The sequence below is a fragment of the Schistocerca americana genome, chromosome 1 (genome assembly GCF_021461395.2).
Source record: "Schistocerca americana isolate TAMUIC-IGC-003095 chromosome 1, iqSchAmer2.1, whole genome shotgun sequence".
NCBI lineage: Eukaryota > Metazoa > Arthropoda > Insecta > Orthoptera > Acrididae > Schistocerca > Schistocerca americana.
This window is the reverse complement of record NC_060119.1, coordinates 1,002,466,432-1,002,489,608: the sequence shown is the minus strand read 5'-3', so window position 1 is coordinate 1,002,489,608 and position 23,177 is coordinate 1,002,466,432. Positions and strand designations below refer to the sequence as shown.

Here is a 23,177-nt window from a genome sequence, read left to right as displayed (position 1 = left end):
TAACAGTCTTTTCGTTGTCCCTGTCTGCAGCTCCGTGTAAAAGACACATGCACTCACACAAGCAAGCCAATCCCCCCCCGACACACACACATTTTCACTATCCCTGGTAACTCAGGCCTGAGCAGCCAGAGATAGCAGTCATATGTGTGTGTGTGTGTGTGTGTGTGTGTGTGTGTGTGTGTGTGTGTGTGTGTGTATGTGTGTGTATGTGTGTGTGAGGTGTGCTTGCTTGTGTGAATGCATCTGTGTTTTACTCTTCTGATGAAGACTTTGGATAAATGCTAAATGTGTAAAAGTCTCTTCAATGTACCTATCTGCCACTAAGCATGCCGTCTTTATGGTGAATAGCAATATACCCCTCCCACAACTGTTGACATTCCAATCTGGACTTCCCACTGTTTGCAAATTGTCTATGAGGTTACTGAAAAAAGATCATCAATGTGACTCAATGAATAAAATAAAGAAAGATTGTGAATTTATCAGAGACAGAGCTAATGCTCATAGTGTGGAAGGAAATCAGTTGCGTCCTTTTGAATACAAGCATCCATCCCAAGATTTATGGTAAGCTCTTTTTGGAAACCTAAATTTGGACACCCTGATGGAGATTTTAACCACTATCCTTCTCAATGCAAGTTCAATGCCTTACCACAAGGCTAGTAAGCGTGGAGAATCAGTAATTATCTCTGTTGTTACTGATACATAGGAAAACTTTATCCTGGAAGGCAGTAGCAGTTCCTCCAGTAGCCACAGTTTGCAGAAATAAAGGAGAGTGGTACAGAAACTGTGGTGGTACCTGCTAATGTGGTTAAGATGAGAATGACTTTAATGACCAAAAAATTGTGATGTGAATCACCACATTACTTTTCCCTAATAGATGCAGTTTTATGCTAAAAGAGTCAACAAGGCCTCATCTTTCGAAAAATATTTAAGAAATCAAATACAGTACTCTACCACATGGATCATAAGATATGAACTACTCAGAAGGAGTTATCAACAGAAAAAAGAATGTTAATTATGGTGGACAATATGTGAGTAAATCTCAAAGATAAAAATTGAAAGCAAATAGTTGGAGATTTTAGGAATCAGTGAAACACAAGCATTGGAAAAGGTGTTTTTGGAAGGGATATCATAGGCTAATTGATATTGGGCTACATAATGGTAAAATATGACTAGCAGTAATATGGAAATTGGCAACAGAGAAAAGGGTAATCTGCAGTAAATAGCATGAAGCATCAAATGAATCTTAGCTTTGATGGCCAAAACAAAAGAAGTAAAACTTACTCTTCTTACAGGAATAACCCCTCTCTGATGTATATCAACCACATTCCAAGTGTTCTGAAAATTACGGATGTCTGCGTATGACAAAAGGGCGTCTTCTTCATTTGAATAAAACAGTGAGAAATTCTCCATGATGATGGCTGTAAAAGAAAGCTAGTTACCTGTGTGTACCACATTTCAGATTCTAATATCAATCACAAAATATATAATGTCTGCTCTCACCCACCAACTAATAAGTTAAGAACAATGTATGTGATAATAACGTAGAAAGAACAAAAGTAAATGAGAGATGCTGTGAAATTTCCACAGTCAGTTTCCCAATAATTGTCTGCAGGTGTGCAATATGGTGGCTGCACCATGCAATCATGCATTATTTTGTTCCAATCTTCACCAGTGACAATGCGAAATAACATTGCCACACCAGTCACAGGTGAGCCAAAATTTGCTCTTCTGAAAAGATAAAGACGACTTGTAAGATAGACAGTCTTTTTGTATAAATGATTCAAATATTATAATGCAACCCTAAATTACTTTTAATTTTAAATTCATGCAGTAAGTAGAATAAATTCTTATTTCTGTCCTTTAATTATTTATTTACTTTAATTGTTTTGTACTTGTAACATCTAATTTTACACAACAACGTCAAATGATACATACATATATATTGCCATTTACACTCCAAGATTATTTATACTATTAAACAATATTTAGTCTACAGTCAGTGTATCACACAATAGCATCAGAATTCTTTTGTTTGTAAGCTTTACATTACTATATTTGGAGCTCTGACAAAACTGTTGCTAAAATTTATGTTGATGTCAGTTCTAAAGTGTAGGTTCCTTTAAGAATAGCCCACTGGTGTAGCTACTTTTTAAAAATTTGTGAATCAAAATTTTAAGCCAATTTCGTAGTATTTTATGAACTTGGCAAATTTATCATTTACTATTAATGTCAAGTATGTTAACCACACAAAAACCTCTTCTACGCCCTGTGTGAAAGTAAATTATTTTTCTACAGAATGGTGTGAGTCTGCTTAACATCCTTAGATGGTATCTGATTTAGCCAGAATTCAGTGATTGACTAGGGCTACAATAAATGCAGAAAGTAAAATTTAAGAAAAAATCTGAATGAGTGAAATTAATACAACTTTAATATGCTTCTGTACATGGAAAGTTTAAGATCAAAAACCACTAATAATTAAGGCAAACTTTCTCTGTGCATAAATACAAGCAGTTCTTTTCATTGTAATATATGGAATGATCCCATACTGGTATCCAGACAATCTGCATGAAAATAAATAATGGAAGGAATAAGGACAACAACCAATCACATAGTTGAGTTGTTGACAGGCATGATTGAGTACATGGCTGAGATTCCAGACAAATCCTTCTTCTGAGCAAACAGAATACACATACATACACACACATACACCTGCACAACTGTATCGTCCAGGCTGCCTACGCTGTGCTGGTAACACAGCTAAGTATGCTGGAGAACTTCTGTGGAGTTTGGGGTGTAAGAGAGAGGTACTATCAAAAGTGGAGCTTTAAGGGCTAGTCATGAATTGTGGCTGGATAGCTCTGATGGTAAAAGCACACCCCATGAAAGGTAAGTATCCAGGTTTGAGTCCCAGTTGGCACACAGTTATGATCTGCTAGCTACTTTCATTTATTAACCAATTTCAAGTCAGCTCAGTCCCTACAGATGTGCTGCTCTAGCTTATAACCAGTTATATGGAATTGTTGTTGTTGTGGTCTTCAGTCCTGAGACTGGTTTGATGCAGCTCTCCATGCTATACAGTAAAGCTGCATGCCCTCAGGAAAAATTACGGCCATAGTTTCCCCTTGCTTTCAGCCGTTCGCAGTACCAGCACAGCAAAGCCGTTTTGGTTATTATTACAAGGCCAGATCAGTCAATCATCCAGACTGTTGTCCTTGCAACTACTGAAAAGGCTGCTGCCCCTCTTCAGGAACCACACGTTTGTCTGGCCTCTCAAGAGATACCTCTCCATTGTGGTTGTACCTACGGTACGGCTATCTGTATCGCTGAGGCACGCAAGCCTCCCCACCAACGGCAAGGTCCATGGTTCATGGGGGGGGGGGGGGGGGTTATATGGAATAATAAATAAAAATCAATATTAAATAAATATCAATCTACAGCAAATAATTTCATTTATAAACTGCCCGACAAAAAAAGTGAAGTGCCCAGAAGGCATAGTCAGATATCAAGGTAACATTGCACATGTACACACCACAAGCAGGTATGTAAATAATTAAGGTTGCAATCCTCTGTGACAGGTAGAATAGCCACCAGAATGTGTTAGTGTTTTCATGTTTAGTGCTGTTACTAGGTCTGGAAGGGTAAATGAAGGGCATGAAGAGCATTAGAAGTTGTGTAATCACTGTGAAGTGATATAGACATGTTGCATACTGTGAGACAGAATTATCAGCATCTGACAAAGTTTGGAAGGGGCATCATAGTAGGTATCCATTTGGCCAGATGGTCTGTTTGTGCAATATCCAGATTTATGAGGCATTTAGATGTGACAGTGGCCCAATGCTGGACCGCATGGGAATGTGAGTGCAGACACATTCATCATCGACATTCCGGTTGACCACCTATTATCACCACATCATCATTATAGAACATGTCGACCAGCTCAGACATCAACTCTGTCCCTGTGCCAATGTGTAGGATGTCATGGACTGGTTACAACAATTGTGAGCCAGCTTGCCTCAGTAGATGATACAAGGGATTTATAACAACACAACCAAGTCACTGTATGCAACCCTGCCATAAGGGGCACAATGTATTACTGATAAATGGGCTCACACTGACAAGTTGTAAATTTGATTTGATTTTGTAACCACTGCTGTAACATCACATACCCTTTGAACCCACAAAGTTTAATTTTGTTTCCTCCTCCCCTTCTGAATGCTCCACTTTTTTGTCAGGCAATGCATATTTTTTAAGAATATTACTATAATGATAACTCCAGGTAGGTATATCAGCAATGCAGGAAAAGAGAGATTGCCACTTACAGTAAAGAAGATACATCAATTTGCAGACAGGCATAATTGTGAGTGTCTTTTAATTGTGCCTGTCTGCAACTTGACATGTCTTCTTCACCATAAGTAGTAATCAGTCTTGTCCTACATTGTTAGTACAGTTTACTTATTATAAAGTAAAATTTTTTAAATATTCACTGTTACATTAATTTAAAAGAATACTTGAAACTTGCTGGCAGATTAAAATCGTGTGCCAATCAGGACTCAAATTTAGAACCTCACTTACATGAGTAACGCTCTCCTCAATTGGGCTATCCAGGCACAACTTAAGATCTGGCCTCACAGTTCCAAATCAGCCAGAACCTCTCTCCTAAATTTGAGAAGTAGCAGAGAAGTACTGAAGGATTTGAAGCAGTGATGATGAGTCAAGAGGCATACACAGATGGGTCAGTTCGTAATAGCATAGCGCATTCCATTAACAAACAATTTGATTGTAAACAATATTTTCAGTTTCTTCACCAAAAGTAAGAAAACATATTTATTCTTGAGTAATAACATAAAGTTATGGGTAAGTGAAACATGGAATTCTTAAATGAACTCTACAGTTCATAGTAGCCCTTTCCTGTGATCTGTTGATTTTGACTGAGAAGACACATCTCATCAGAAATTACACTCTATTAATATTAAAAAAGTGAGCCATGGGAACAAATGGCCCCCATGGGATAAACAGTAATTCATCTCTTCATTTTCTACAGAAGCGATTGTTCCAGATATATTGATCATTATTTTCACCCTGGTGCTAGTTGCACAGCTGAGAGAGACAGGGGTGAAGAACTACATCAAATAACTGGAAGCCCCATTTAAAGTCAAATATGATGCGGACACACTTGGATCAGACCTTATGTGCTTAGTTACTTCTAAAATGTTTTATAGTGTGTTCTTATTTCTAAAAACCTCAAAAAGGTTCCACAGAGTTCTGTTCAACTAAAATTGGGATTAGGTGATCTTGGAGCAGCTGCCAAGCAGCCCAGAAGTCTCGAAATCTACTGATTTCAAACTAATATGGACCATGTTTAATTATTATTAGATGATATCTCCTTTACATTCCTTGCACTGTTAGGGTTGTCTTAATCTCAATTTTTTCTGAATAGTGTATTGCGTATATGACATTTTGGTGAAAAAGCTACAGATATTCCAGAGTTGTAGAACTTATACACATCCATCCATTTACATACAGGACAAAGCCCACTTATTTAATTAAGATGATGAACATCTATTAAGCATGTTTCTGATATAAACTTGCTGTGGCTATGGAAGTATGTGTACAGGTGTCTGTGTGTGCGAAAGTGTGTACTGTTGCTGGAAAAACAGCTAGTACTTGAAAGCTAGTGTGAATGCTGTTTTCTGTTACGTGTTACTGTGCTCCAAGTATCGATCTGCTGTACGTGAGTGGTTGCCTTTTCATTTAATGTATAGCTCTATCCAGGAATTTCCATTATTGTGATATAAACTTAAAATATAGACTCTTACCTTCCAATCCCTTCTCCATACTTCACAGTGCCAAACAGAATGGTCCCAGCAAGGGCATAAAAGAATACTAAAAGAAACATTCCAAAGATGATAAAGAAACTTTTACACACTGAGACACCCACAGTGAGCATCAGCATTTTCAGTGTCGCATGCTTCCCAGTTATTGTAAAAAACCGAAGAATGACAACCATGAATCCGATTGAGTATGATAAGTCATTCTGAAACGAAAGGGAAAGTTGGAAAAAGAGACAATTATTTGAAAATACGCTTCTGTATGCATAATTAATCTCTACAGGTGGTACAATGGACATAGATGTAGCTGTAACACAGGAAAGTTTTTATGGATTAATCAGATCAGGAGAAACAAAGGGAATTTCTTATTTTCACAATAACTGATATGTGTTCATAGAAAGACAGCACAAAAATAGTGAATCAATAACTATTTTAGGAAAATGTCAAATGGAACAGTCTCAAATATAATTATAAAACATAGATTTCTACTCACATTAAAGAAAACGTAAGTACCAGAATACAAAGGGCAGTGGTAGCTAGGAACAGGGGCCACAGAAAGGGGACAGTGTCTGACAGTTTCCCAATTGGCACAACCAATAGATTTGCCTTGCTGCCACAGTTAAGTAAGGAAGAGGCTCCAGTAGAAGTAGATGTAGTTAAAAGGCAACAGAATCTCACTAGGAAACCAAATGTTTCAAAAAAAGTAGAAAGTAAGAGGAAAGTTCTGTTGCTAGATAGCAGCCATGGAAGAGGTGTGGGCCACATTTTGCAGGAAAAATTAGGTGACAGGTACCAGGTCACAAACTTTTTCAAGCCAAGTGCATGTCTTAGCCAGGTGGTAGAGGATATAGGTTCCTTGTGCAAGGGATTCACAAAGCAGGATCATGTGATGATAGTGGTTGGAGTGGGAAACAGTATTGATAGGGATCAGGGCTACAGTATTGAGTGTTACCTGGTGAAAATAGCCTCAGAAACTACTCATACCAAAGTTGGGCTCCTGCCTGCTTTTGTGTGACATGATCAGCCCCAGTTGAACCGCTCTGTCAGGAGGGTAAATATGGAGTTGGATCAGTTGGGTAGGGCGGCCGCTCTGTCAGACATTGGATTGGTTCCTGCCGAGGCTATTGATAGGGGGAATCTCAATAGGAAAGAGAAGGGTAAACTGGCAGGGTTGTTAGCGAAATCCATAAGGGTGGACACTAGTACTCATGGATATACTTCTTTTTTAGACTAATATCAGTGTCCAATGAGAAGTTCAGGCAGGCAGGTGCTAAAGAGGTCCAAAACTCACTAAATTCTCACAACAGGAAAGTAAATAATAATGTTACCATATTTAACCAAAATATTGGTGGATTAAAGAAAAAAGTAGATTCTCACAAAAGTAAAGTAAAAAATAATGTTACCATTTTTCACCCAAATATTCCGGGATTGAAGAATAAAGTAGATGAGCTCCTGGTTTGTTTAGATGACATTGAATCTGATAATGTAATAGATATACTATGCCTGTCTGAGCATCACATTGTGTCTGATACAGAAAAGGTAAATATCAGTGGTTACAAACTAGCTGCACTTATGAGTAGAGAGAATAAGGTGGGAGGAGGAGTTGCCATATATGTCAAAAGTTATCACTGTGTAGAAAGCTTAGATACAAAAAAGTTTTGTCTAGAGCAACATAAAGAAGCATGTGCCTGTCAACTTAAACTGAAGGAGGGCTCTTTTATAATTGTAACAGTATATAGGTCCTCTTCAGGAAACTTTAATTTATTCCGGGAAAACTTGGCTGCCTTGTTGTGCTATCTGTCAGATAGGAGAAAGCAAATTATTATTTGTGGGGACTTCAGTGTTGATTCACTGAAAGAGTGTAATAGGAAGAATGACCTGGAAGTCTTGCTCGGTTCTTTCAATTTGACATCTGTCATTAATTTTCCTACTCGGGCAGTAAGGACAGCAGCACATTGATGGATAACACTTTTATACACCAAGATAGGTTTAAAAACATAAATTCTTGTCCTGTTGAGAATGGCCTTTCTGATCCTAATGCTCAGCTAGTTACAGAATATGACATAGCTCCATTCAGTAATTCAAAACTACCCTCCAAAGTTGTGCATTCAATTAATGACTCAACAATTAGAAATTTCAGAGAAAATCTTCTGCAGCTAGACTGGTATGAGATGTACAAGGAACCCGATGCTAATTTAAAATATAACTTATTTCATGATACACTTGTAAGAGAATTTGAAAGCTGTTTGCCAAGAAAGTTGTTAAATCTAATTATAAGAAACCACGCAAAAAAACCTTGGCTTACTAAAGGAATGAAGGTTTTAGGTAGGGTGGCAGGTGATCGGCGTGAAAGGAAGTGCTCCATTGCAGCAAGGCCCTGGACATGTGGAATATTTGTGTATAAGGAAGTGGCATCAATGGTTACAAGGATGGTTTCCTGGGGTAACAGATTGGGTAAGGATTCCAGGCGTTCGAGAAAGTGGTTGGTGTCTTTGATGAAGGATGGGAGATTGCATGTAATGGGTTGAAGGTGTTGATCTACGTAGGCAGAGATACTTTCTGTGGGGGCTTGGTAACCAGCTACGATGGGGCGGCCGGGATGATTGGGTTTGTGAATTTTAGGAAGAAGGTAGAAGGTAGGGGTGCGGGGTGTCGGTGGGGTCCTGATGCGTTCCACATAATTAAGAAGTGTCATATTCATGATCTATGGAACTAGTACTAATCTAATCTAATGGAAAAAAAAAATCCAGATACTGACTCATGCACCAAGAGTTCTGTACAAACTTAAGAATGTGTACAGATAGTTCAACCATGGCAGGAATTGAAAATTTATATCAAAATATGTGACATAATTGGCTGTATCTTTTGATTGCAATGATACAGAAGCTTAAATTTCTTACACTACCAAGGGACCACAGACTTTAGTATGTGACATAAATTTCAACTTGATATGTCTACCTATTCCTGAGAAAAAGAGGTCTTAACAGATGGACAGACAGACAGTTGGATAACATGACAAAAAATTTACTTATTTATTTTTTATGTGACATTTACAAATTAGCAATTTCCAGATTTTTTCCTTTGCTTGTACTGTGAAACCTTGCTTCTTGCCAAATTTCATGATTCTAGGACAATGAGAAGTACCCTACAGGTTCTTACGAATACATTTGCAAATATGAAATAAGTGACATACATAGCCATATCTTTTGACTGTGTTGACTTGGAAGCTTAAAGGTTTCACACTGCCAGGGAACCATAGATTTTAGTATTGACATATGTTTCAAAATGAAACATCCACACATCCCTGAGAAAAAGGGGTCTTACGAGAAGGATGGACAGACAGGCAGACAGATAACAAATGACAATTTTTTTTTTGGTCATGCTATATAATAACAAATTAATAATTTTCAAACTTTTTTCTTTAATTGTACTGTGAAACTTTGCTTCTTGTCAAATTTAATGATTTTTGGTCAATGCACAGTACCTTACTGGTTCTGATAAGTGTGTTTGTGAGTATCAAAAAATGCAACATTAATGACCATACCTCTTGAATGTATTGACTTAGAACCTTAAATGTTTTACACCACAGTGGGTCTGTAGACTTTAGTATGTGACATACATGTAAACTACCCATTCCCGAGGAAAGGGGTTCTTAACAGTCAGTCAGTCAGTCAGTCAGACAGAAGACTATATGGAATCCTAAAAATGCCATGAGGTTTAATTTTCTGTTCTTTCTTATTAAAACTAGCAGCAGATAAATTTGAGTGATTTCCTGCATTCACAGAATGTCCTTGACAGCTAAGAGAAGGTAATTTTCCTTTCACAATAGGTGATTGTCAAAACATCATCAGTAAGTAACTAATGGCTTACAGGGTCTGTGAGAAAAGTAATGAGACTTTTTATATACCAAAGCTTTTATGTTTTTCAAACACCAATATTGTCCCCTTCAAAGTAGTTCCCTTTGGCATTGTCATGCTGCAGCATACACTTGTTTGCAATGTCTGGTCTAACTAGATTCATCTTTTTCCTGAAACTTTCCAGGGCACCCTTGTAAAACACTTGGTTGACAGTTTGTTCTGGAGGAACAAATTCTTTATGCACAATATACCTACTATCAAAAAAGTAAACCAGTATTGTTTTGATCTTTGATTTATTCAATCGAGGTTTTTTTGGTCAAGGAGATGTCTCAGTGTGCCACTCCTCGCTTTGCTGCTTTTCTCAGGACCATACTCAGAAAGGATTCATCACCAGTGATCACATGACTGAACCATTCGTGGTCATTGCCAGTTCTCTCAAGAAGATCAATGCCCAATTTTCTTTGATTGTCCTGCTCAATTGTGAAATTTTCAGCACAATTTTGGCACAAACCTTCTGTTTGTGCAAATCTTTGGTCAAAATTTGATGTCTGGTGAAAGTGTTTAAGCTCAACAGGTCACTCGTCATCCTCATTGTTAAACGTCAGTCTAATCTCACAAGAGCACATATATATTCAATGTTTTCATTAGTTTTTGAAGTTGAAGCTTTCCCTGAGTGAGATTCATCTTCAACATGTTCTCAGCCTTCCAAAAATGATGTTTTCCAGCGAAAAACTTATTCCCTTGATGAGGGATGTTCCACATAGGCCTTTATCAAATTTTTACAGGTCACACTCACGGATTCCCAAAGTTTAACACAAAACTTGGTGGTATAAAGTTGCACTAAATTCCGCTATTCCTTTTCATAACACACAACAAAAACACAACTTAAATGACAGTGCTCTCAAAAATGACGTGATGGCTATATAGAACTGAAACTCGGACTGAGCGTCTGGAAGGGATGAACATACGAGTCTACACAAGTAGAATAACACAGCATTACCAGGTTTCTTGCAGTGTTGTCAGTCTCATTACTTTTCTCACACAACTCATATACTGCACAGGGCACAGTGGTTTCATACAGCAAAAATTTCAAGTATGTCATGTTCCATTCTCCAATGGAAGGTCAAATAAACAATGAAAGTAGTTTCCCATGTCACTGTGTATACAGTTGCTACTTGACTGCTACATCATATTATGGGTTAATAAATACTGTTTCCAAATTGTGAAGGAATAGGTGATAAAACCTTTTTGCTCTTGGATCTCAAATTCTTATTAACTTCACCTAGCCATGGCATTTGAATAATTTGGTTGTCACAGGTTGTGATTTAAGATCATCTATTAACAAATTTATTGTATAAATATCCACACTATGTGACATTTTACAAACCTCAAACTTGTCTGTTAAAATCCACACATTGGAAAGTCTATTGGGCTTAATGATTAAGGCTTACTGAAAAAGTATTTTCACACTGCAAATATGCTTCTTGGGTTTGCCGCCAGATTGTATTGTGTAACATGCACAATATTTCATCAATGCAAATGCTTGACATCATCAGGTGGTGGTAGCTGCTGATGTCACTGCTGCAAGCTGCAAATGAAGATAATCATGTGGCATCGTCGAAATTTATCATGCCAGGAGCGGAGACGCTCGTAGTTGGAGGAAAGTGGTGCTCCTAGAGCCCCCTGCTGGCTGCTGCAGGAAGGCCATCCACGCATGCTCTATGGGCAATGATTGTGCTGCTGGAAGCTCCTGTGGATAGAGGCTCAGTTAAATCTCAGTAGTATGTTGTGTCACATGATGAATTGGAAGTTCTTGTTTTTTCTGTCTTGATTTAATGGGACCCAGTGCTGGATTCCAAGCAGTGCTTAGTTGAAAACCTGCATCCCTGTTGATGAGATTGTCTGCTGTATGGATATGTATGGCCACCTTAACAACACAGTCCCAAAAAAATGATGCGGGGACAAAATTTATGTCTTTTCGTAAAACATACGATGTCCCGTGCCCAGGCAAGCTCTGCTTCTTCAGAAATACTCCACTACTGCAAATTTATCAGGTTGCCCCAGGCGTGTATGACGATGGTGTTCAACGTAACATTCTTGCATGGCTCGGCACGTCTGCCCCATATAAGATTTTCCACAATGGCATAGGATTTTACACATGCCACATTTCCTAAGGCCATGGTCATCTTTGACCGAGCACAATAAATTCCTCAGTTTTGCTGGTGGCTGAAAAAACGCAATTGATGTCATGCTTTTTGAGCATTCATTCTATTCTAGAAGACATGCCGTTAAAAAAGGGCAAGAACACCATTGCAGTGGGCGCCTCCACATCTTCATTTACATCCCACCTTCAAATTTGCTTAGAACAGAATGCATGGCATATCTGCCTATCAGAATAGCCATTCTGTTGCAATACCATTAGATTAGATTAGATTAGATTTACTTTCATTCCAATTGATCAGTAGTGAGGAGGTCCTCCAGGATGTGGAACATGTCAGAAAAACAACAATACATAACAAATATTTACAAGTAAAACAAATAAGCTAATGTACCATTCCACAGGTCCCAAGTGGAATGATCGTCATTTTTTAATGAACACTATATGAAAGTCATTTTACAAATACTAATGCACTGAATTTAAAATAAAAAAGTTTTTTATTTATTTATAAGGTAATAAACATGTAATACAACTACTATAATACTTATTTACAATGAACACATTACTGCACTGAAATTGCGCAGAAGTTATATTGTACTTATATATACACGGTGTTACAAAAAGGTACGGCCAAACTTTCAGGAAACATTCCTCACACACAAATAAAGAAAAGATGTTATGTGGACATGTGTCCGGAAACACGTAATTTCCATGTTAGAGCTCATTTTAGTTTCGTCAGTTTGTACTGTACTTCCTCAATTCAACGTGATCAAATCGTCAATTTTCACAATCAACATGCGTGGGCTGATGAGAATCCGCATGCAATTGTGCAATCACGTCATCAACACAGATTTTCTGTGAACATTTGGGCAGGCACTGTTGGTGATGTCTTGATTGGGCCCCATGTTCTTTCACCTATGCTCAATGGAGCACATTATCATGATTTCATACGGGATACTCTACCTGTGCTGCTAGAACATGTGCCTTTACAAGTACGACTCAACATGAGGGTCATGGACGATGGAGCTCCTGCACATTTCAGTCGAAGTGTTCGTACGCTTCTCAACAACAGATTCGGTGACCGATGGATTGGTAGAGGCAGACCAATTCCATGGCCTCCATGCTCTCCTGACCTCAACCCTCTTGACTTTCATTTATGGGTGCATTTGAAAGCTCTTGTCTACGCAACCCCGGTACCAAATGTAGAGACTCTTCGTGCTCGTATTGTGGATGGCTGTGATACAATACACCATTCTCCAGGGCTGCATCAGCACATCAGGGATTCCATGCGACGGAGGGTGGATGCAGGTATCCTCGCTAACGGAGGACATTTTGAACATTTCCTGTAACAAAGTGTTTGAAGTCACGCTGGTACGTTCTGTTGCTGTGTGTTTCCATTCCATGATTAATGTGATTTGAAGAGAAGTAATAAAATGAGCTCTAACATGGAAAGTAAGCGTTTCCGGACACATGTCCACGTAACATATTTTCTTTCTTTGTGTGTGAGGAATGTTTCCTGAAAGTTTGGCCGTACCTTTTTGTAACACCCTGTATATACACAAATCAGTTGGTTTTACTGAGAAATTCGTCAATGGACTAGGAGTTGGCCACCAATAAATCCTTTAGCCTTCTCTTAAACTGAATTTCATTGGTTGTTAAGATTTTTATGGCTGCTGGCAAGTTATTGAAAATGTGTGTTCCTGAATAATGCACACCTTTTTGTACAAGACTAAGTGACTTTAAATCCTTGTGAAGATTATTCTTATTTCTAGTATTGATTCCATGAATTGAGCTGTTGGTTTGAAAAAGTGATATATTTTTAATGACAAATTTCATTAATGGATAAATATATTGGGAAGCAGTAGTTAGTATCCCTAGTTTCCTAAACAGGCTTCTGCGGGATGTTCTTGAGTTCACACCACATATAACTCTTACTGCACGTTTTTGTGCCCGGAAAACCTTAGCTTGGCTTGATGAATTACCCCAAAAAATAATCCCATATGACATTATGGAATGAAAGTAAGCATAGTATGCCAGCTTTTTCATTTTTATATCCCTTATGTCTGACAAAATTCGCATTGCAAACAGAGATTTGTTAAGACACTTCAGCAGTTCTGTGGTGTGCTCCTCCCAGTTGAATTTATTATCAAGCTGTAATCCCAAGAATTTAACACTGTCCACTTCTTCTATCTTCTTGTCATCGTATGTTAGACATATACTCGTGGGACACCCCTTACAAGTTCTGAACTGCATGTAGTGTGTTTTTTCAAAGTTAAGTGACAAAGAATTAGCTAGGAACCAGCGATTAATGTCCACAAATATTTTATTAGCTGATCTTTCTAAGACTACGCTTGATTTGCTATTTATTGCAACGTTTGTATCATCGGCAAACAAAACGAACTTGGCATCTGGTAATGTTAATGATGAAAGGTCATTGATACACACAAGAAAAAGTAAGGGGCCCAAAATGGAACCTCGTTGGATGATGCCTGATAGCTTGATACATGTCTCTTTCCTAATAACACCCTTTGTTTCCTGCCAGAGATATAAGATTTGAACCATTTCACAGCATTTCCTGTTACACTATAATACTCTAATTTACTTAAAAGGATATTGTGATTTACACAGTCAAATGCCTTTGACAGATCACAAAATATACCAGTTGCCTGCAATTTTTTGTCTAATGAATTAAGCACATTTTCACTGTAAGTGTAGATAGCCTTCTCAATATCAGAACCTTTTAGAAATCCAAACTGTGACTTTGACAGTATGTTATTTGAGATAAGATGGTTATAAAGCCAACTGTACATTACTTTTTCAAAAATTTTTGAGAATGCTGGCAACAGTGAAATTGGACGGAAATTTGATGCTATTTCTTTATCTCCCTTCTTAAACAGTGGCTTAACTTCAGCATATTTCAGCCATTCAGGAAATATTCCACTGATAAATGACTGGTTAAACAGATAGCTTAATATGTTACTTAGCTCAGAATCACATTCTTTAATTAACTTTGTTGATATTTCATCATACCCACTAGATGTTTTTGATTTTAAAGATTTGATGATGGACATTATTTCTGTTGGGGTAGTGAGGGTCAAATTCATATTATGGAAGTTGCTTGAAATTTCTGGTCTGAGGTATTCCGTAGCAGCACCTACCGAACCTGACAACCCCATCTTTTCGGTAGCAGTTATAAAATGTTTATTAAAAAGTTCTGCAACACTATACACATCTGTCACCAATGTATCATTTACTCTTAATGCTATTCTTAGGTGTTGTAGCACACCAGGTAGACTGTTGGCATCTGGGACCACATGTGTTCTATGCACCAAAGAGTGTACGACACTACCGCATTGCGCAGGGTGATGACAACTTGTGGTGCACAGGTTGATGACAACTTGTGGCCTGCAAATATAGCTCTGTATGAGTTGATTTGCGATAGATGCTATGTCCCACAGTAACATCAGCTTTTATTCTGACTATGACATCCAGGAATGTCATTCTTTTCCGCTTACATTGTTAACTGTTGAACTTTCTCAGTGAAGCTCATGTTAAAATTTGGAAGGTTCCCTCCTAATCTCTTCTGCAACGTCACTGGGAAGCTACAAAATTTCCTGTTCTATGCCAGCTATGAAATCTTGGATTGGAGCTGTCCGTGGTGTTGATGCATAGTTCAAACCTTTCTCGAGCACTGCAATAGCTGCGTCATCCAGGATTCTATCCGTGAGATTAAACATGGTGCCTTCCCTTCTTACAGTTGGGCCTTGAGATGAGAATACTTTGACATTTGGCAAACCTTTGTCTTGACCAGTAAGCTAGCGCCCAGGACAGTTTGCTTGTCATGGCATCTCATCCGTTGTGCCTTGCAGCAGTGACAGGAGCAACTACCACCACCTGATGATGTTGAGCAGTTGCATCAATGAAATATTGTGCAAGTTACACAATATGATCTGGTGGCAAATACGGGAAGTGTGTTGGCAACAGATCTCTTGGGGAAGCACGAAAAGTCACATATGGTACCTCTATGGGGAGAAGATGGCCAACGACATATGTGAGCTTGAAAAGTTATGTAACAAGAGAGGTAGACTGTTGTGCACCATGGCGTTTTTATTGAGATGCCATGACAAACAAACTGTCCCAATGTTTGCTAAATTTAAACGTCATACTAAATCTGCAGCTGCTGTTAGAATTAAATGACAGGCGAGTGCAACCCTAGTGAGAGAGAGGGTAAATCATACAAATCAGGAACTGCACATGGTGTCCACAAAATTACTATCAATGCATCTGAAGAGCTCTTTGAAACTCTCAGCATTATCCTGGGATTGGTTAGATAGCGCTACCTGGATGCTAGCTGACTGGTCGAAACAACAAGCCAAGGTTCACCAAATGTCAAAGTATTCTCATCTCAAAGCATAACCACGTCGGTGCAACATGTTTAGTCTCACAGATAGAATCCTGAATGATGCAGCTGTTGCAGTGCTTGAGAAAGGTTTGAGCTATGCACCAACACCACGGACAGCTCCAATTCGAGATGTCACAGCTGGCATATAACAGGCAGTTTTGAAGCTTCCTAGTGATGTTGCAGAAGAGTTAGGAGGGACACCTGCCAAATTTTAACACAGGCCCCACTGAGAAAGTTCAACATCAGCTCAGCAGAAAGGAAGTCTCTGCGAGACTTGAGAGCAAACAAAGTCCTTGTGATTTTTCCTGCCGACAAGGAGAACGCCATCGTCCTCCTCTCACGACATGAATACGACAGCAAGATGGAAGCACTGCTAAACGAACCTGCCTATCGAAAGCTAAGAGAGGATCCAACTGGAACAATTCAGAGAAAAACATTAGATCTTCTCCAGGACAGTTCTATTCCTTCTAAAGTGACTAAGAGCCTATTGCAACATGCTGCAGCTCCCACAAGACTGTATGGCCTACTCCTCTTGGCCCAATAGTGAGCAACATTGGAGCTCCTACTTATTTTCTTGCCAAGCATCTTGCTACACTGTTGTGACCTCTCATAGGCAAATTTGGTAATCATATCCGGAATTCAGAGGACTTCATAGGATGCCTGAAGACACTTAAGCTACAAGCGTCAGGTATTTTGGTTTGATTTAGCATTGAATCATTAGTTATAAAAGTACCTCTGCAGGACTCATTAGAGCTTATCAGCAGCAAGTTTGAGAAAGACATAGTGGGCATTATTTAAACATGTGCTTACCTCAACTTATTTCTTATTGAATGACCAGTATTTATAACAAGTGGATGGTGTTGCCATGGGAAGTCCTCTGTCTCCCATGGTGGCCAACTATTTTATGGAAGACTTTGAGGAAAAAGCACTACAGTCAGCAAGTCTCAAACCTTCCTGCTTCTGGTGGTATGTAGATGATACTTTTGTGGGGTGGCCCAGCTGAATAGTGACATTACCTGTGTTTGTCTGGCATCTGAACTCTCGCCATCCAAATATACAATTAACAATGTAAGTGGAAAAGGATGGCATTTTACTATTCCTGGATGTCATAGTCAGAATAAAAGCTCATGGTACACTGGGACATAGCGTCTATTGCAAGTCAACTCATACAGAGCTATATTTGTAGGCCACAAGTTGTCACCCCCTGCACAATGTGATAGTGCCTTAAGCTCTTTGGTGCATAGAGTACATGTGGTTTCAGATGCTGACAGTCTACCTGGTGAGCTACAACACCTAAGAACAGTATTCCAACAGAATGGCTATTGCGATAGGCAGATATGCCGTGCATTCTGTTCTATGCAAATTCAATGCAGGGATGTAAATGAAGATGTGGAGGCACCCACTGCAACGGCGTTCTTGTCCTTTTTTAGCAGCATGTCTTCAAGAATAGAAAGAATCATCAAAAAGCATGAAATCAAGTGCTTTTTTCTGCCACCAGTAAAATTGAGGAATTTACTGTGCTCAGTCAAAGACGACTGTGGCCTTAGGAAATGTGATGCGTATAAAATCCCATGCCATTGTGGAAAATCTTATGTTGGGCAGATACGCCAAACCGTGCAAGAACATTGCGTTGAACACCATCATCATATGCACCTGGGGCAACTTGACAAATCTGCAGTAGCGGAGCATTGCCTCGACATGGGACATCATATGTTTTACAAAAAGAAGGAAATTTTACCTCCAGCATCATCTTCCTAGGACTATGTTGTTAAGGAGGCCTTACATATCCATACAGTGGACAATCTTATCAACAGGGATGCAGGTTTTCAACTATGTGCACCTGGAATCCACCACTGGCTGCCATTAAATCATGACAGGGAAAAACAAGAACTTCTGAGTCATCATGCGACACAACGGACTACTGAGATTTATTTCAGCCTTTAACCACAGGAACGTCTGGCAGCATAGTCACTGCCCATAGCGCATGTGCGGATGGCCTTTCTGGGGCACCCAGCATGGGGCACTAGGAGTGCCGCTTTCCTCCAACTATGAGCATCTTCCTGCATACATGTGTTTCCTCCTCCCAGCATGATAAATTTCAATGCCACTTGTAGTGCTTCGAGAATTTCAGGGTAAATTCTAGAAACACTTGGCTCTCCACCGTCTCGAACACCCAATATTTTAATGACAAGGGTGAGAGAGCCTTTTTACTGCGTCACACATGTCTGTGTGAACAGGAAGGACAGTTGTCATGCGGAGCCAGGAGCTGTGTCAGATGAGTGGCCCCGACAAGTGGTTACAAGCAGCGCCCTAGAAGTTATATCAAAAAGTCAAAGAGTATTTGGATAATGTTCCATGGTGTGTGGTATCATGAGGATTGTTACAGAGACAGATGAAGCATGTGTTATATAGAGAATTTACTTTATGTCCTGGCTCTTCATGACGCAGAACATACGTAACTGTACAAATGTTTGGTAGATTCTGACATTTACCTTGGAACCAGTTGGCTTGCTGGGGTTTGTACAGAATAATTGTTACTTTGACAGAGTCAAAAATATATTGTTGTTGAACTGATAAGAGCCTATGAGTACATAATTTATTTCAAGAATATAGAGCTGGTTAATAATAATCCCCTTAACCTGATACAGTCTTTAGAGATGAATTAAATGGTGAGAGTAACGTAGCTGATAACTCAAAGAAGAGGATCGGCTGCACACACACCCAACATTGATGTAGTATCCTGCCAATGACATCGATGCGGTAACGGGCCGCCATCGCCATCTGCAACTGCCGTTCACCGCTGCTGACTTTGCATCTGCTCGCCAATGCCGCAACAACCGTTTGACGCTGCCAGCACCCGTGCTGTTCACTGGTGCCGAATCGACACCTGCTCACCAACGCACGTAACTGTATGAATTTTTAGTAGATTCTGACATTTATCTTGGAACCAGTTTGTACAGAATATTTGTTACTTTGGGATGAGAGTCGAAAATATACTGTTGCTGAACTGACAAGAGCCTATGAGAACATAATTTATTTCAAGAATATAGAGCTCATTAATAATATTCCCCTTAACCTGATACAGTCTTCAGAGATGAATTAAATGGTGAGAGCAATGTAGCTGATAACCCAAACAAGAGGATCGGCTGCACGCACAATGTGTAAGTCAACTGGAAGAGACGTGTGAGTCGTGCAACCCAACACTGCACTGTCTCTTGTCATCCAAGAAAGCGTTAGATGCTGTGTGATTTTCACCAGTCGCACCTCGCAGCAGTGAAAGCAGCAGCTACCACCACCTGACGATGCTGAGCAGTTGCATCAATGAAATATTGTGCAAGTTACACAATATGATCGGGCAGTAAACCAAGTAAGTGTTTTTGCAACAGATCTTTCGGGAAAGCATGAAAAGTCATATTTTCACACTGATAAAAACCATTGAAATGATCAGACCTTGCATAAATTTCTTATTTGCTCTGATGTTGGTTCAGAAGATCTCATTCTCAAGCATTTGGGGTATCAAAGGACTACTGTAGATGACTTGGAGAACTATATTTCCTTCAATGGTAATTTCTGCCCACATAATTGACACAGATACAACAATTAGGATTAGACACACTGTGGTAAGAATTTTCTCAGAAGATGATATGTTGCTAACCTGCACACTATGATTCACCTACAGAGGAAAGACAATGTCATGGGGTAGTTAGTTGATGCTGTGTAGGACATCTTGTATTCTGATAAGTGCAACTTTTTTAGACACTGAACAATTTGGACACATGACTGCTGAGATATGTCAAGTCATGTCATTTCAATAGCCCTCACAATTTCTTCATATTTGAATGTGCACATTCAAAATCACCCTTCAGGTCAACCCTTCTGTCATCTACTTTACACTGCTGGAATTTCCACATTTTGGAGTCTGTAAATTATTTGGAGCAGTTAAAGTGAACTTCATATATCCTTTTGCACTGGTGAACACAGATTCATATGAGATTTTGAAACATTCCATCTACACCATCAGGAGACACAGCCACCACATTTAGAATGGGTATCAGTTGCAAAGTGTCTTGATGGAGGTCCTTGGCCACATGTCATGTGCACCATAATCATATTTCATCATTAATTCAAAACAAATAATGTAAGAATTTTTTATGAATAAGTTGCATGTATTACAAAGAGTGAGTGTTGTAGCAATGTGATGGATTGTCAGTTCATCCTTTCACTCACAGTGTGAACAGATATAAATGTGTCATTCCACAATGTCTTAAGAAGTGATGATGTTCATGTGATTATATGGAAATGAATAGTGTTTCAGACAGGGGTTGTGCACCAGCTTACCAACCGATGAAGCAAAACCATCACACATGGATAAGACGGAGGGGCAGGGATAAGAGGGTGGGAAGGAGTGAGGGAGGGAGGGAGGGGTGATAGAGGAAGGGAGGGGTGGTAGAGGAAGGGAGGGGTGGTAGAGGAAGGGAGGGGTTGTAGAGGGAGGGAGGGGTGATAGAGGGAGGGGCTGGTGGTAGAGGGAGGAGGGGGTGGCAGTAGAAGTAGAGGAGAGGGAGGGGAAGAGGGAGATGGGGCAGAGATAGATAGATAGATAGATAGATAGATAGAGAGAGAGAGAGAGAGAGAGAGAGAGAGAGAGGTGGCACACTGAAGTGTGTCATGCACAAGAAACCCTACGACACAGGTCTAAAGTTGGAACATTAAGATATATGGCTCCCTCAATATAAGATTGACATAGTTATTCCACCTTAAATAATTTATATCGGTAACTCCAGTAAATATAGTGAGTGTTACCGTCTCCAGTTCTTATTGCTATACTCAAACAATACTGGTGATATTCATCTTATTACAGTAATTATATTACATTTACTTATGTTAGAGTCATCTGTCCATCACAGTAATCATCTGCAGGAGTTTCTGCATTTCATATATATTTTCTTGGGCTGCCTTCTATGTGCAGATGATGGGATGAAACATAAACATTACTGAAGAGTTACTGACACCACCAATTATACCTATGGATAGCTGCAGTATCATCATATTTTACTAAGGAATTTTTAACCATACATTCACTTCCAATAACAACACACTTTTCTGAATGTTAATGCAGATCCACAAACTGTTATAACAATTTATGGATGGACAGTAGATTATAAATGGACTTGAAAATTCATAGTAAATTTTAAGGTTGGGAGACAACATGCTGAAATCAAAATTGTTTAAAACATTGCACTTCCAAGCAGAATTTGGAAACAGCCCCAGATATATTGCACTGCATCAATATTTGTATCGTTTTCCAGTACCAGCAATATCTGTCCCTCTCCTGTTCTTTTTATCATTTCACCTCACTGTTTGCTGCCACTTGAAATAATATTGGAGTGAGTGACAGTTAAATCAACATACTTCACAGAAACTGAGCAGTGTTGACGCCACTTCCTTTTACAAACTGCCTGCTTCACCTGCAGTGTAGAGTGAGCTGTTTACTAGTGGGTGTGTTGGTGGTGGTGGTGGTGGTGTTACAATTGGAGAAGTGAGGTGTTCGCATGGGTAATAGGGAGCAGGGACCAGTGATGCTTGGGTGGCAACATCCTCCTCTTTCAATGTCAAGGGGTCAAGTGACTTGAATTTGCGATGAGGCATACTGACTTTGGCAGTGGGAAGTTTATATAAGTACAATGGCTTTAGTGTAGAGCACACTCAGGTCTTCTGGAACTGATTATTTTGCCTTGTGGTAATCTAGCTGTGCGTGGTAGCTGATTCATGGACAGGGGATTAAGCCCTGTTGTTGGATGTTTGCCTGGTGTGAATTTTGGATCCGAGAATCCTACTTCTTGTCTGAAAGGGTAGACTGAACTTTCACATGTGAATGTAATTGTTCCAGCCATGTAAGAGTCTCCCTGCCCCACCCCTCTCATTCTCCACGTCTATGTAAATCAGTGAGGAGCCTAGTTGAGTTGCAAATTTATGGCTATTTAGTTTCTTTGTCCATGCTCAGCAATATTTCTGGGATTATCTTTTTATCCTACCATCTTTTGTGATACCCGCAGTGCTTACATACTATAATGTTACTCAACTGTAGCCTTCTCACTGAGTGCTGAACCTGTGGCAGAGTTAAGCATGCAGTGGTGGCCCGGACTTGGATGCACCTTTAGTCTGTTCCAACATAACGGACAGTGTGGTATGGCACCTTATAGGGCTCTTGGATGATAGTGCCTTCGAAGCTGTGCTTTTACACACCATGACGGCCTGCACCATCTTTGCTGAGGAGGTAACTGCTCACCAAGTTATGTAATTGTAATCTATTAATTGTTTCATATAATTGCTGTTTTCCTCATTCTAAAGGCTTGAGTGCTCATGGTGGTCGCCACACACTAACTTACATAACTGTAATCTAGTAACTCTTTTATGTAACTATTCTATGCCAGTTTGGTACCCCTTGTTTTAACAGTTTAGCATTTTTAGACTTGGCCAAGATTTTTTAATTATTATGGGAAGTTACTCCAGTCATAACTGCTCATTAATTTGATTTAGTAGTTTATTTAATGTGGAAGCCCCCCCCCCCCCAGCCCCACCCCACACTGCCCCATTTTTTTCTTTTAATGTCAGGAGCTTTGATGGCACTGGCTTCATGGACCTCATGCTTGGTTTGGCCACAGCTGACTGTATTTCACATGCATGGTGCCTACATGCAAACAGATTGTTTTTAGAGAATGAGATTTTCACTCTGCAGCAGAGTGTGCACTGATATGAAACTTCCTGGCAGATTAAAACTGTGTGCCCGACCGAGACTCGAACTCAGGACCTTTGCCTTTCGCGGGCAAGTGCTCTACCATCTGAGCTACCGAAGCACGACTCACGCCCAGTCCTCACAGCTTTACTTCTGCCAGTATCTCGTCTCCTACCTTCCAAACTTTACAGAAGCT

The 23,177-nt window shown here is 39.5% G+C and overlaps 1 protein-coding gene across 1 annotated transcript in view; it reads right to left on the bottom strand.

Moving 5' to 3' along the window:
- The window catches only part of LOC124548715 (sodium leak channel non-selective protein), a 436,855-nt gene that overhangs the window by 52,932 nt on the left and 360,746 nt on the right, over positions 1-23,177 (bottom strand). Inside the window, exons 25-27 of the mRNA XM_047125188.1 lie at positions 5,817-6,034; positions 1,505-1,728; positions 1,282-1,418 (exon numbers count right to left, since the gene is read on the bottom strand). Coding sequence (XP_046981144.1) covers positions 1,282-1,418; positions 1,505-1,728; positions 5,817-6,034 — 579 coding nt within the window. The remainder of the gene's footprint in view (positions 1-1,281; positions 1,419-1,504; positions 1,729-5,816; positions 6,035-23,177) is intronic.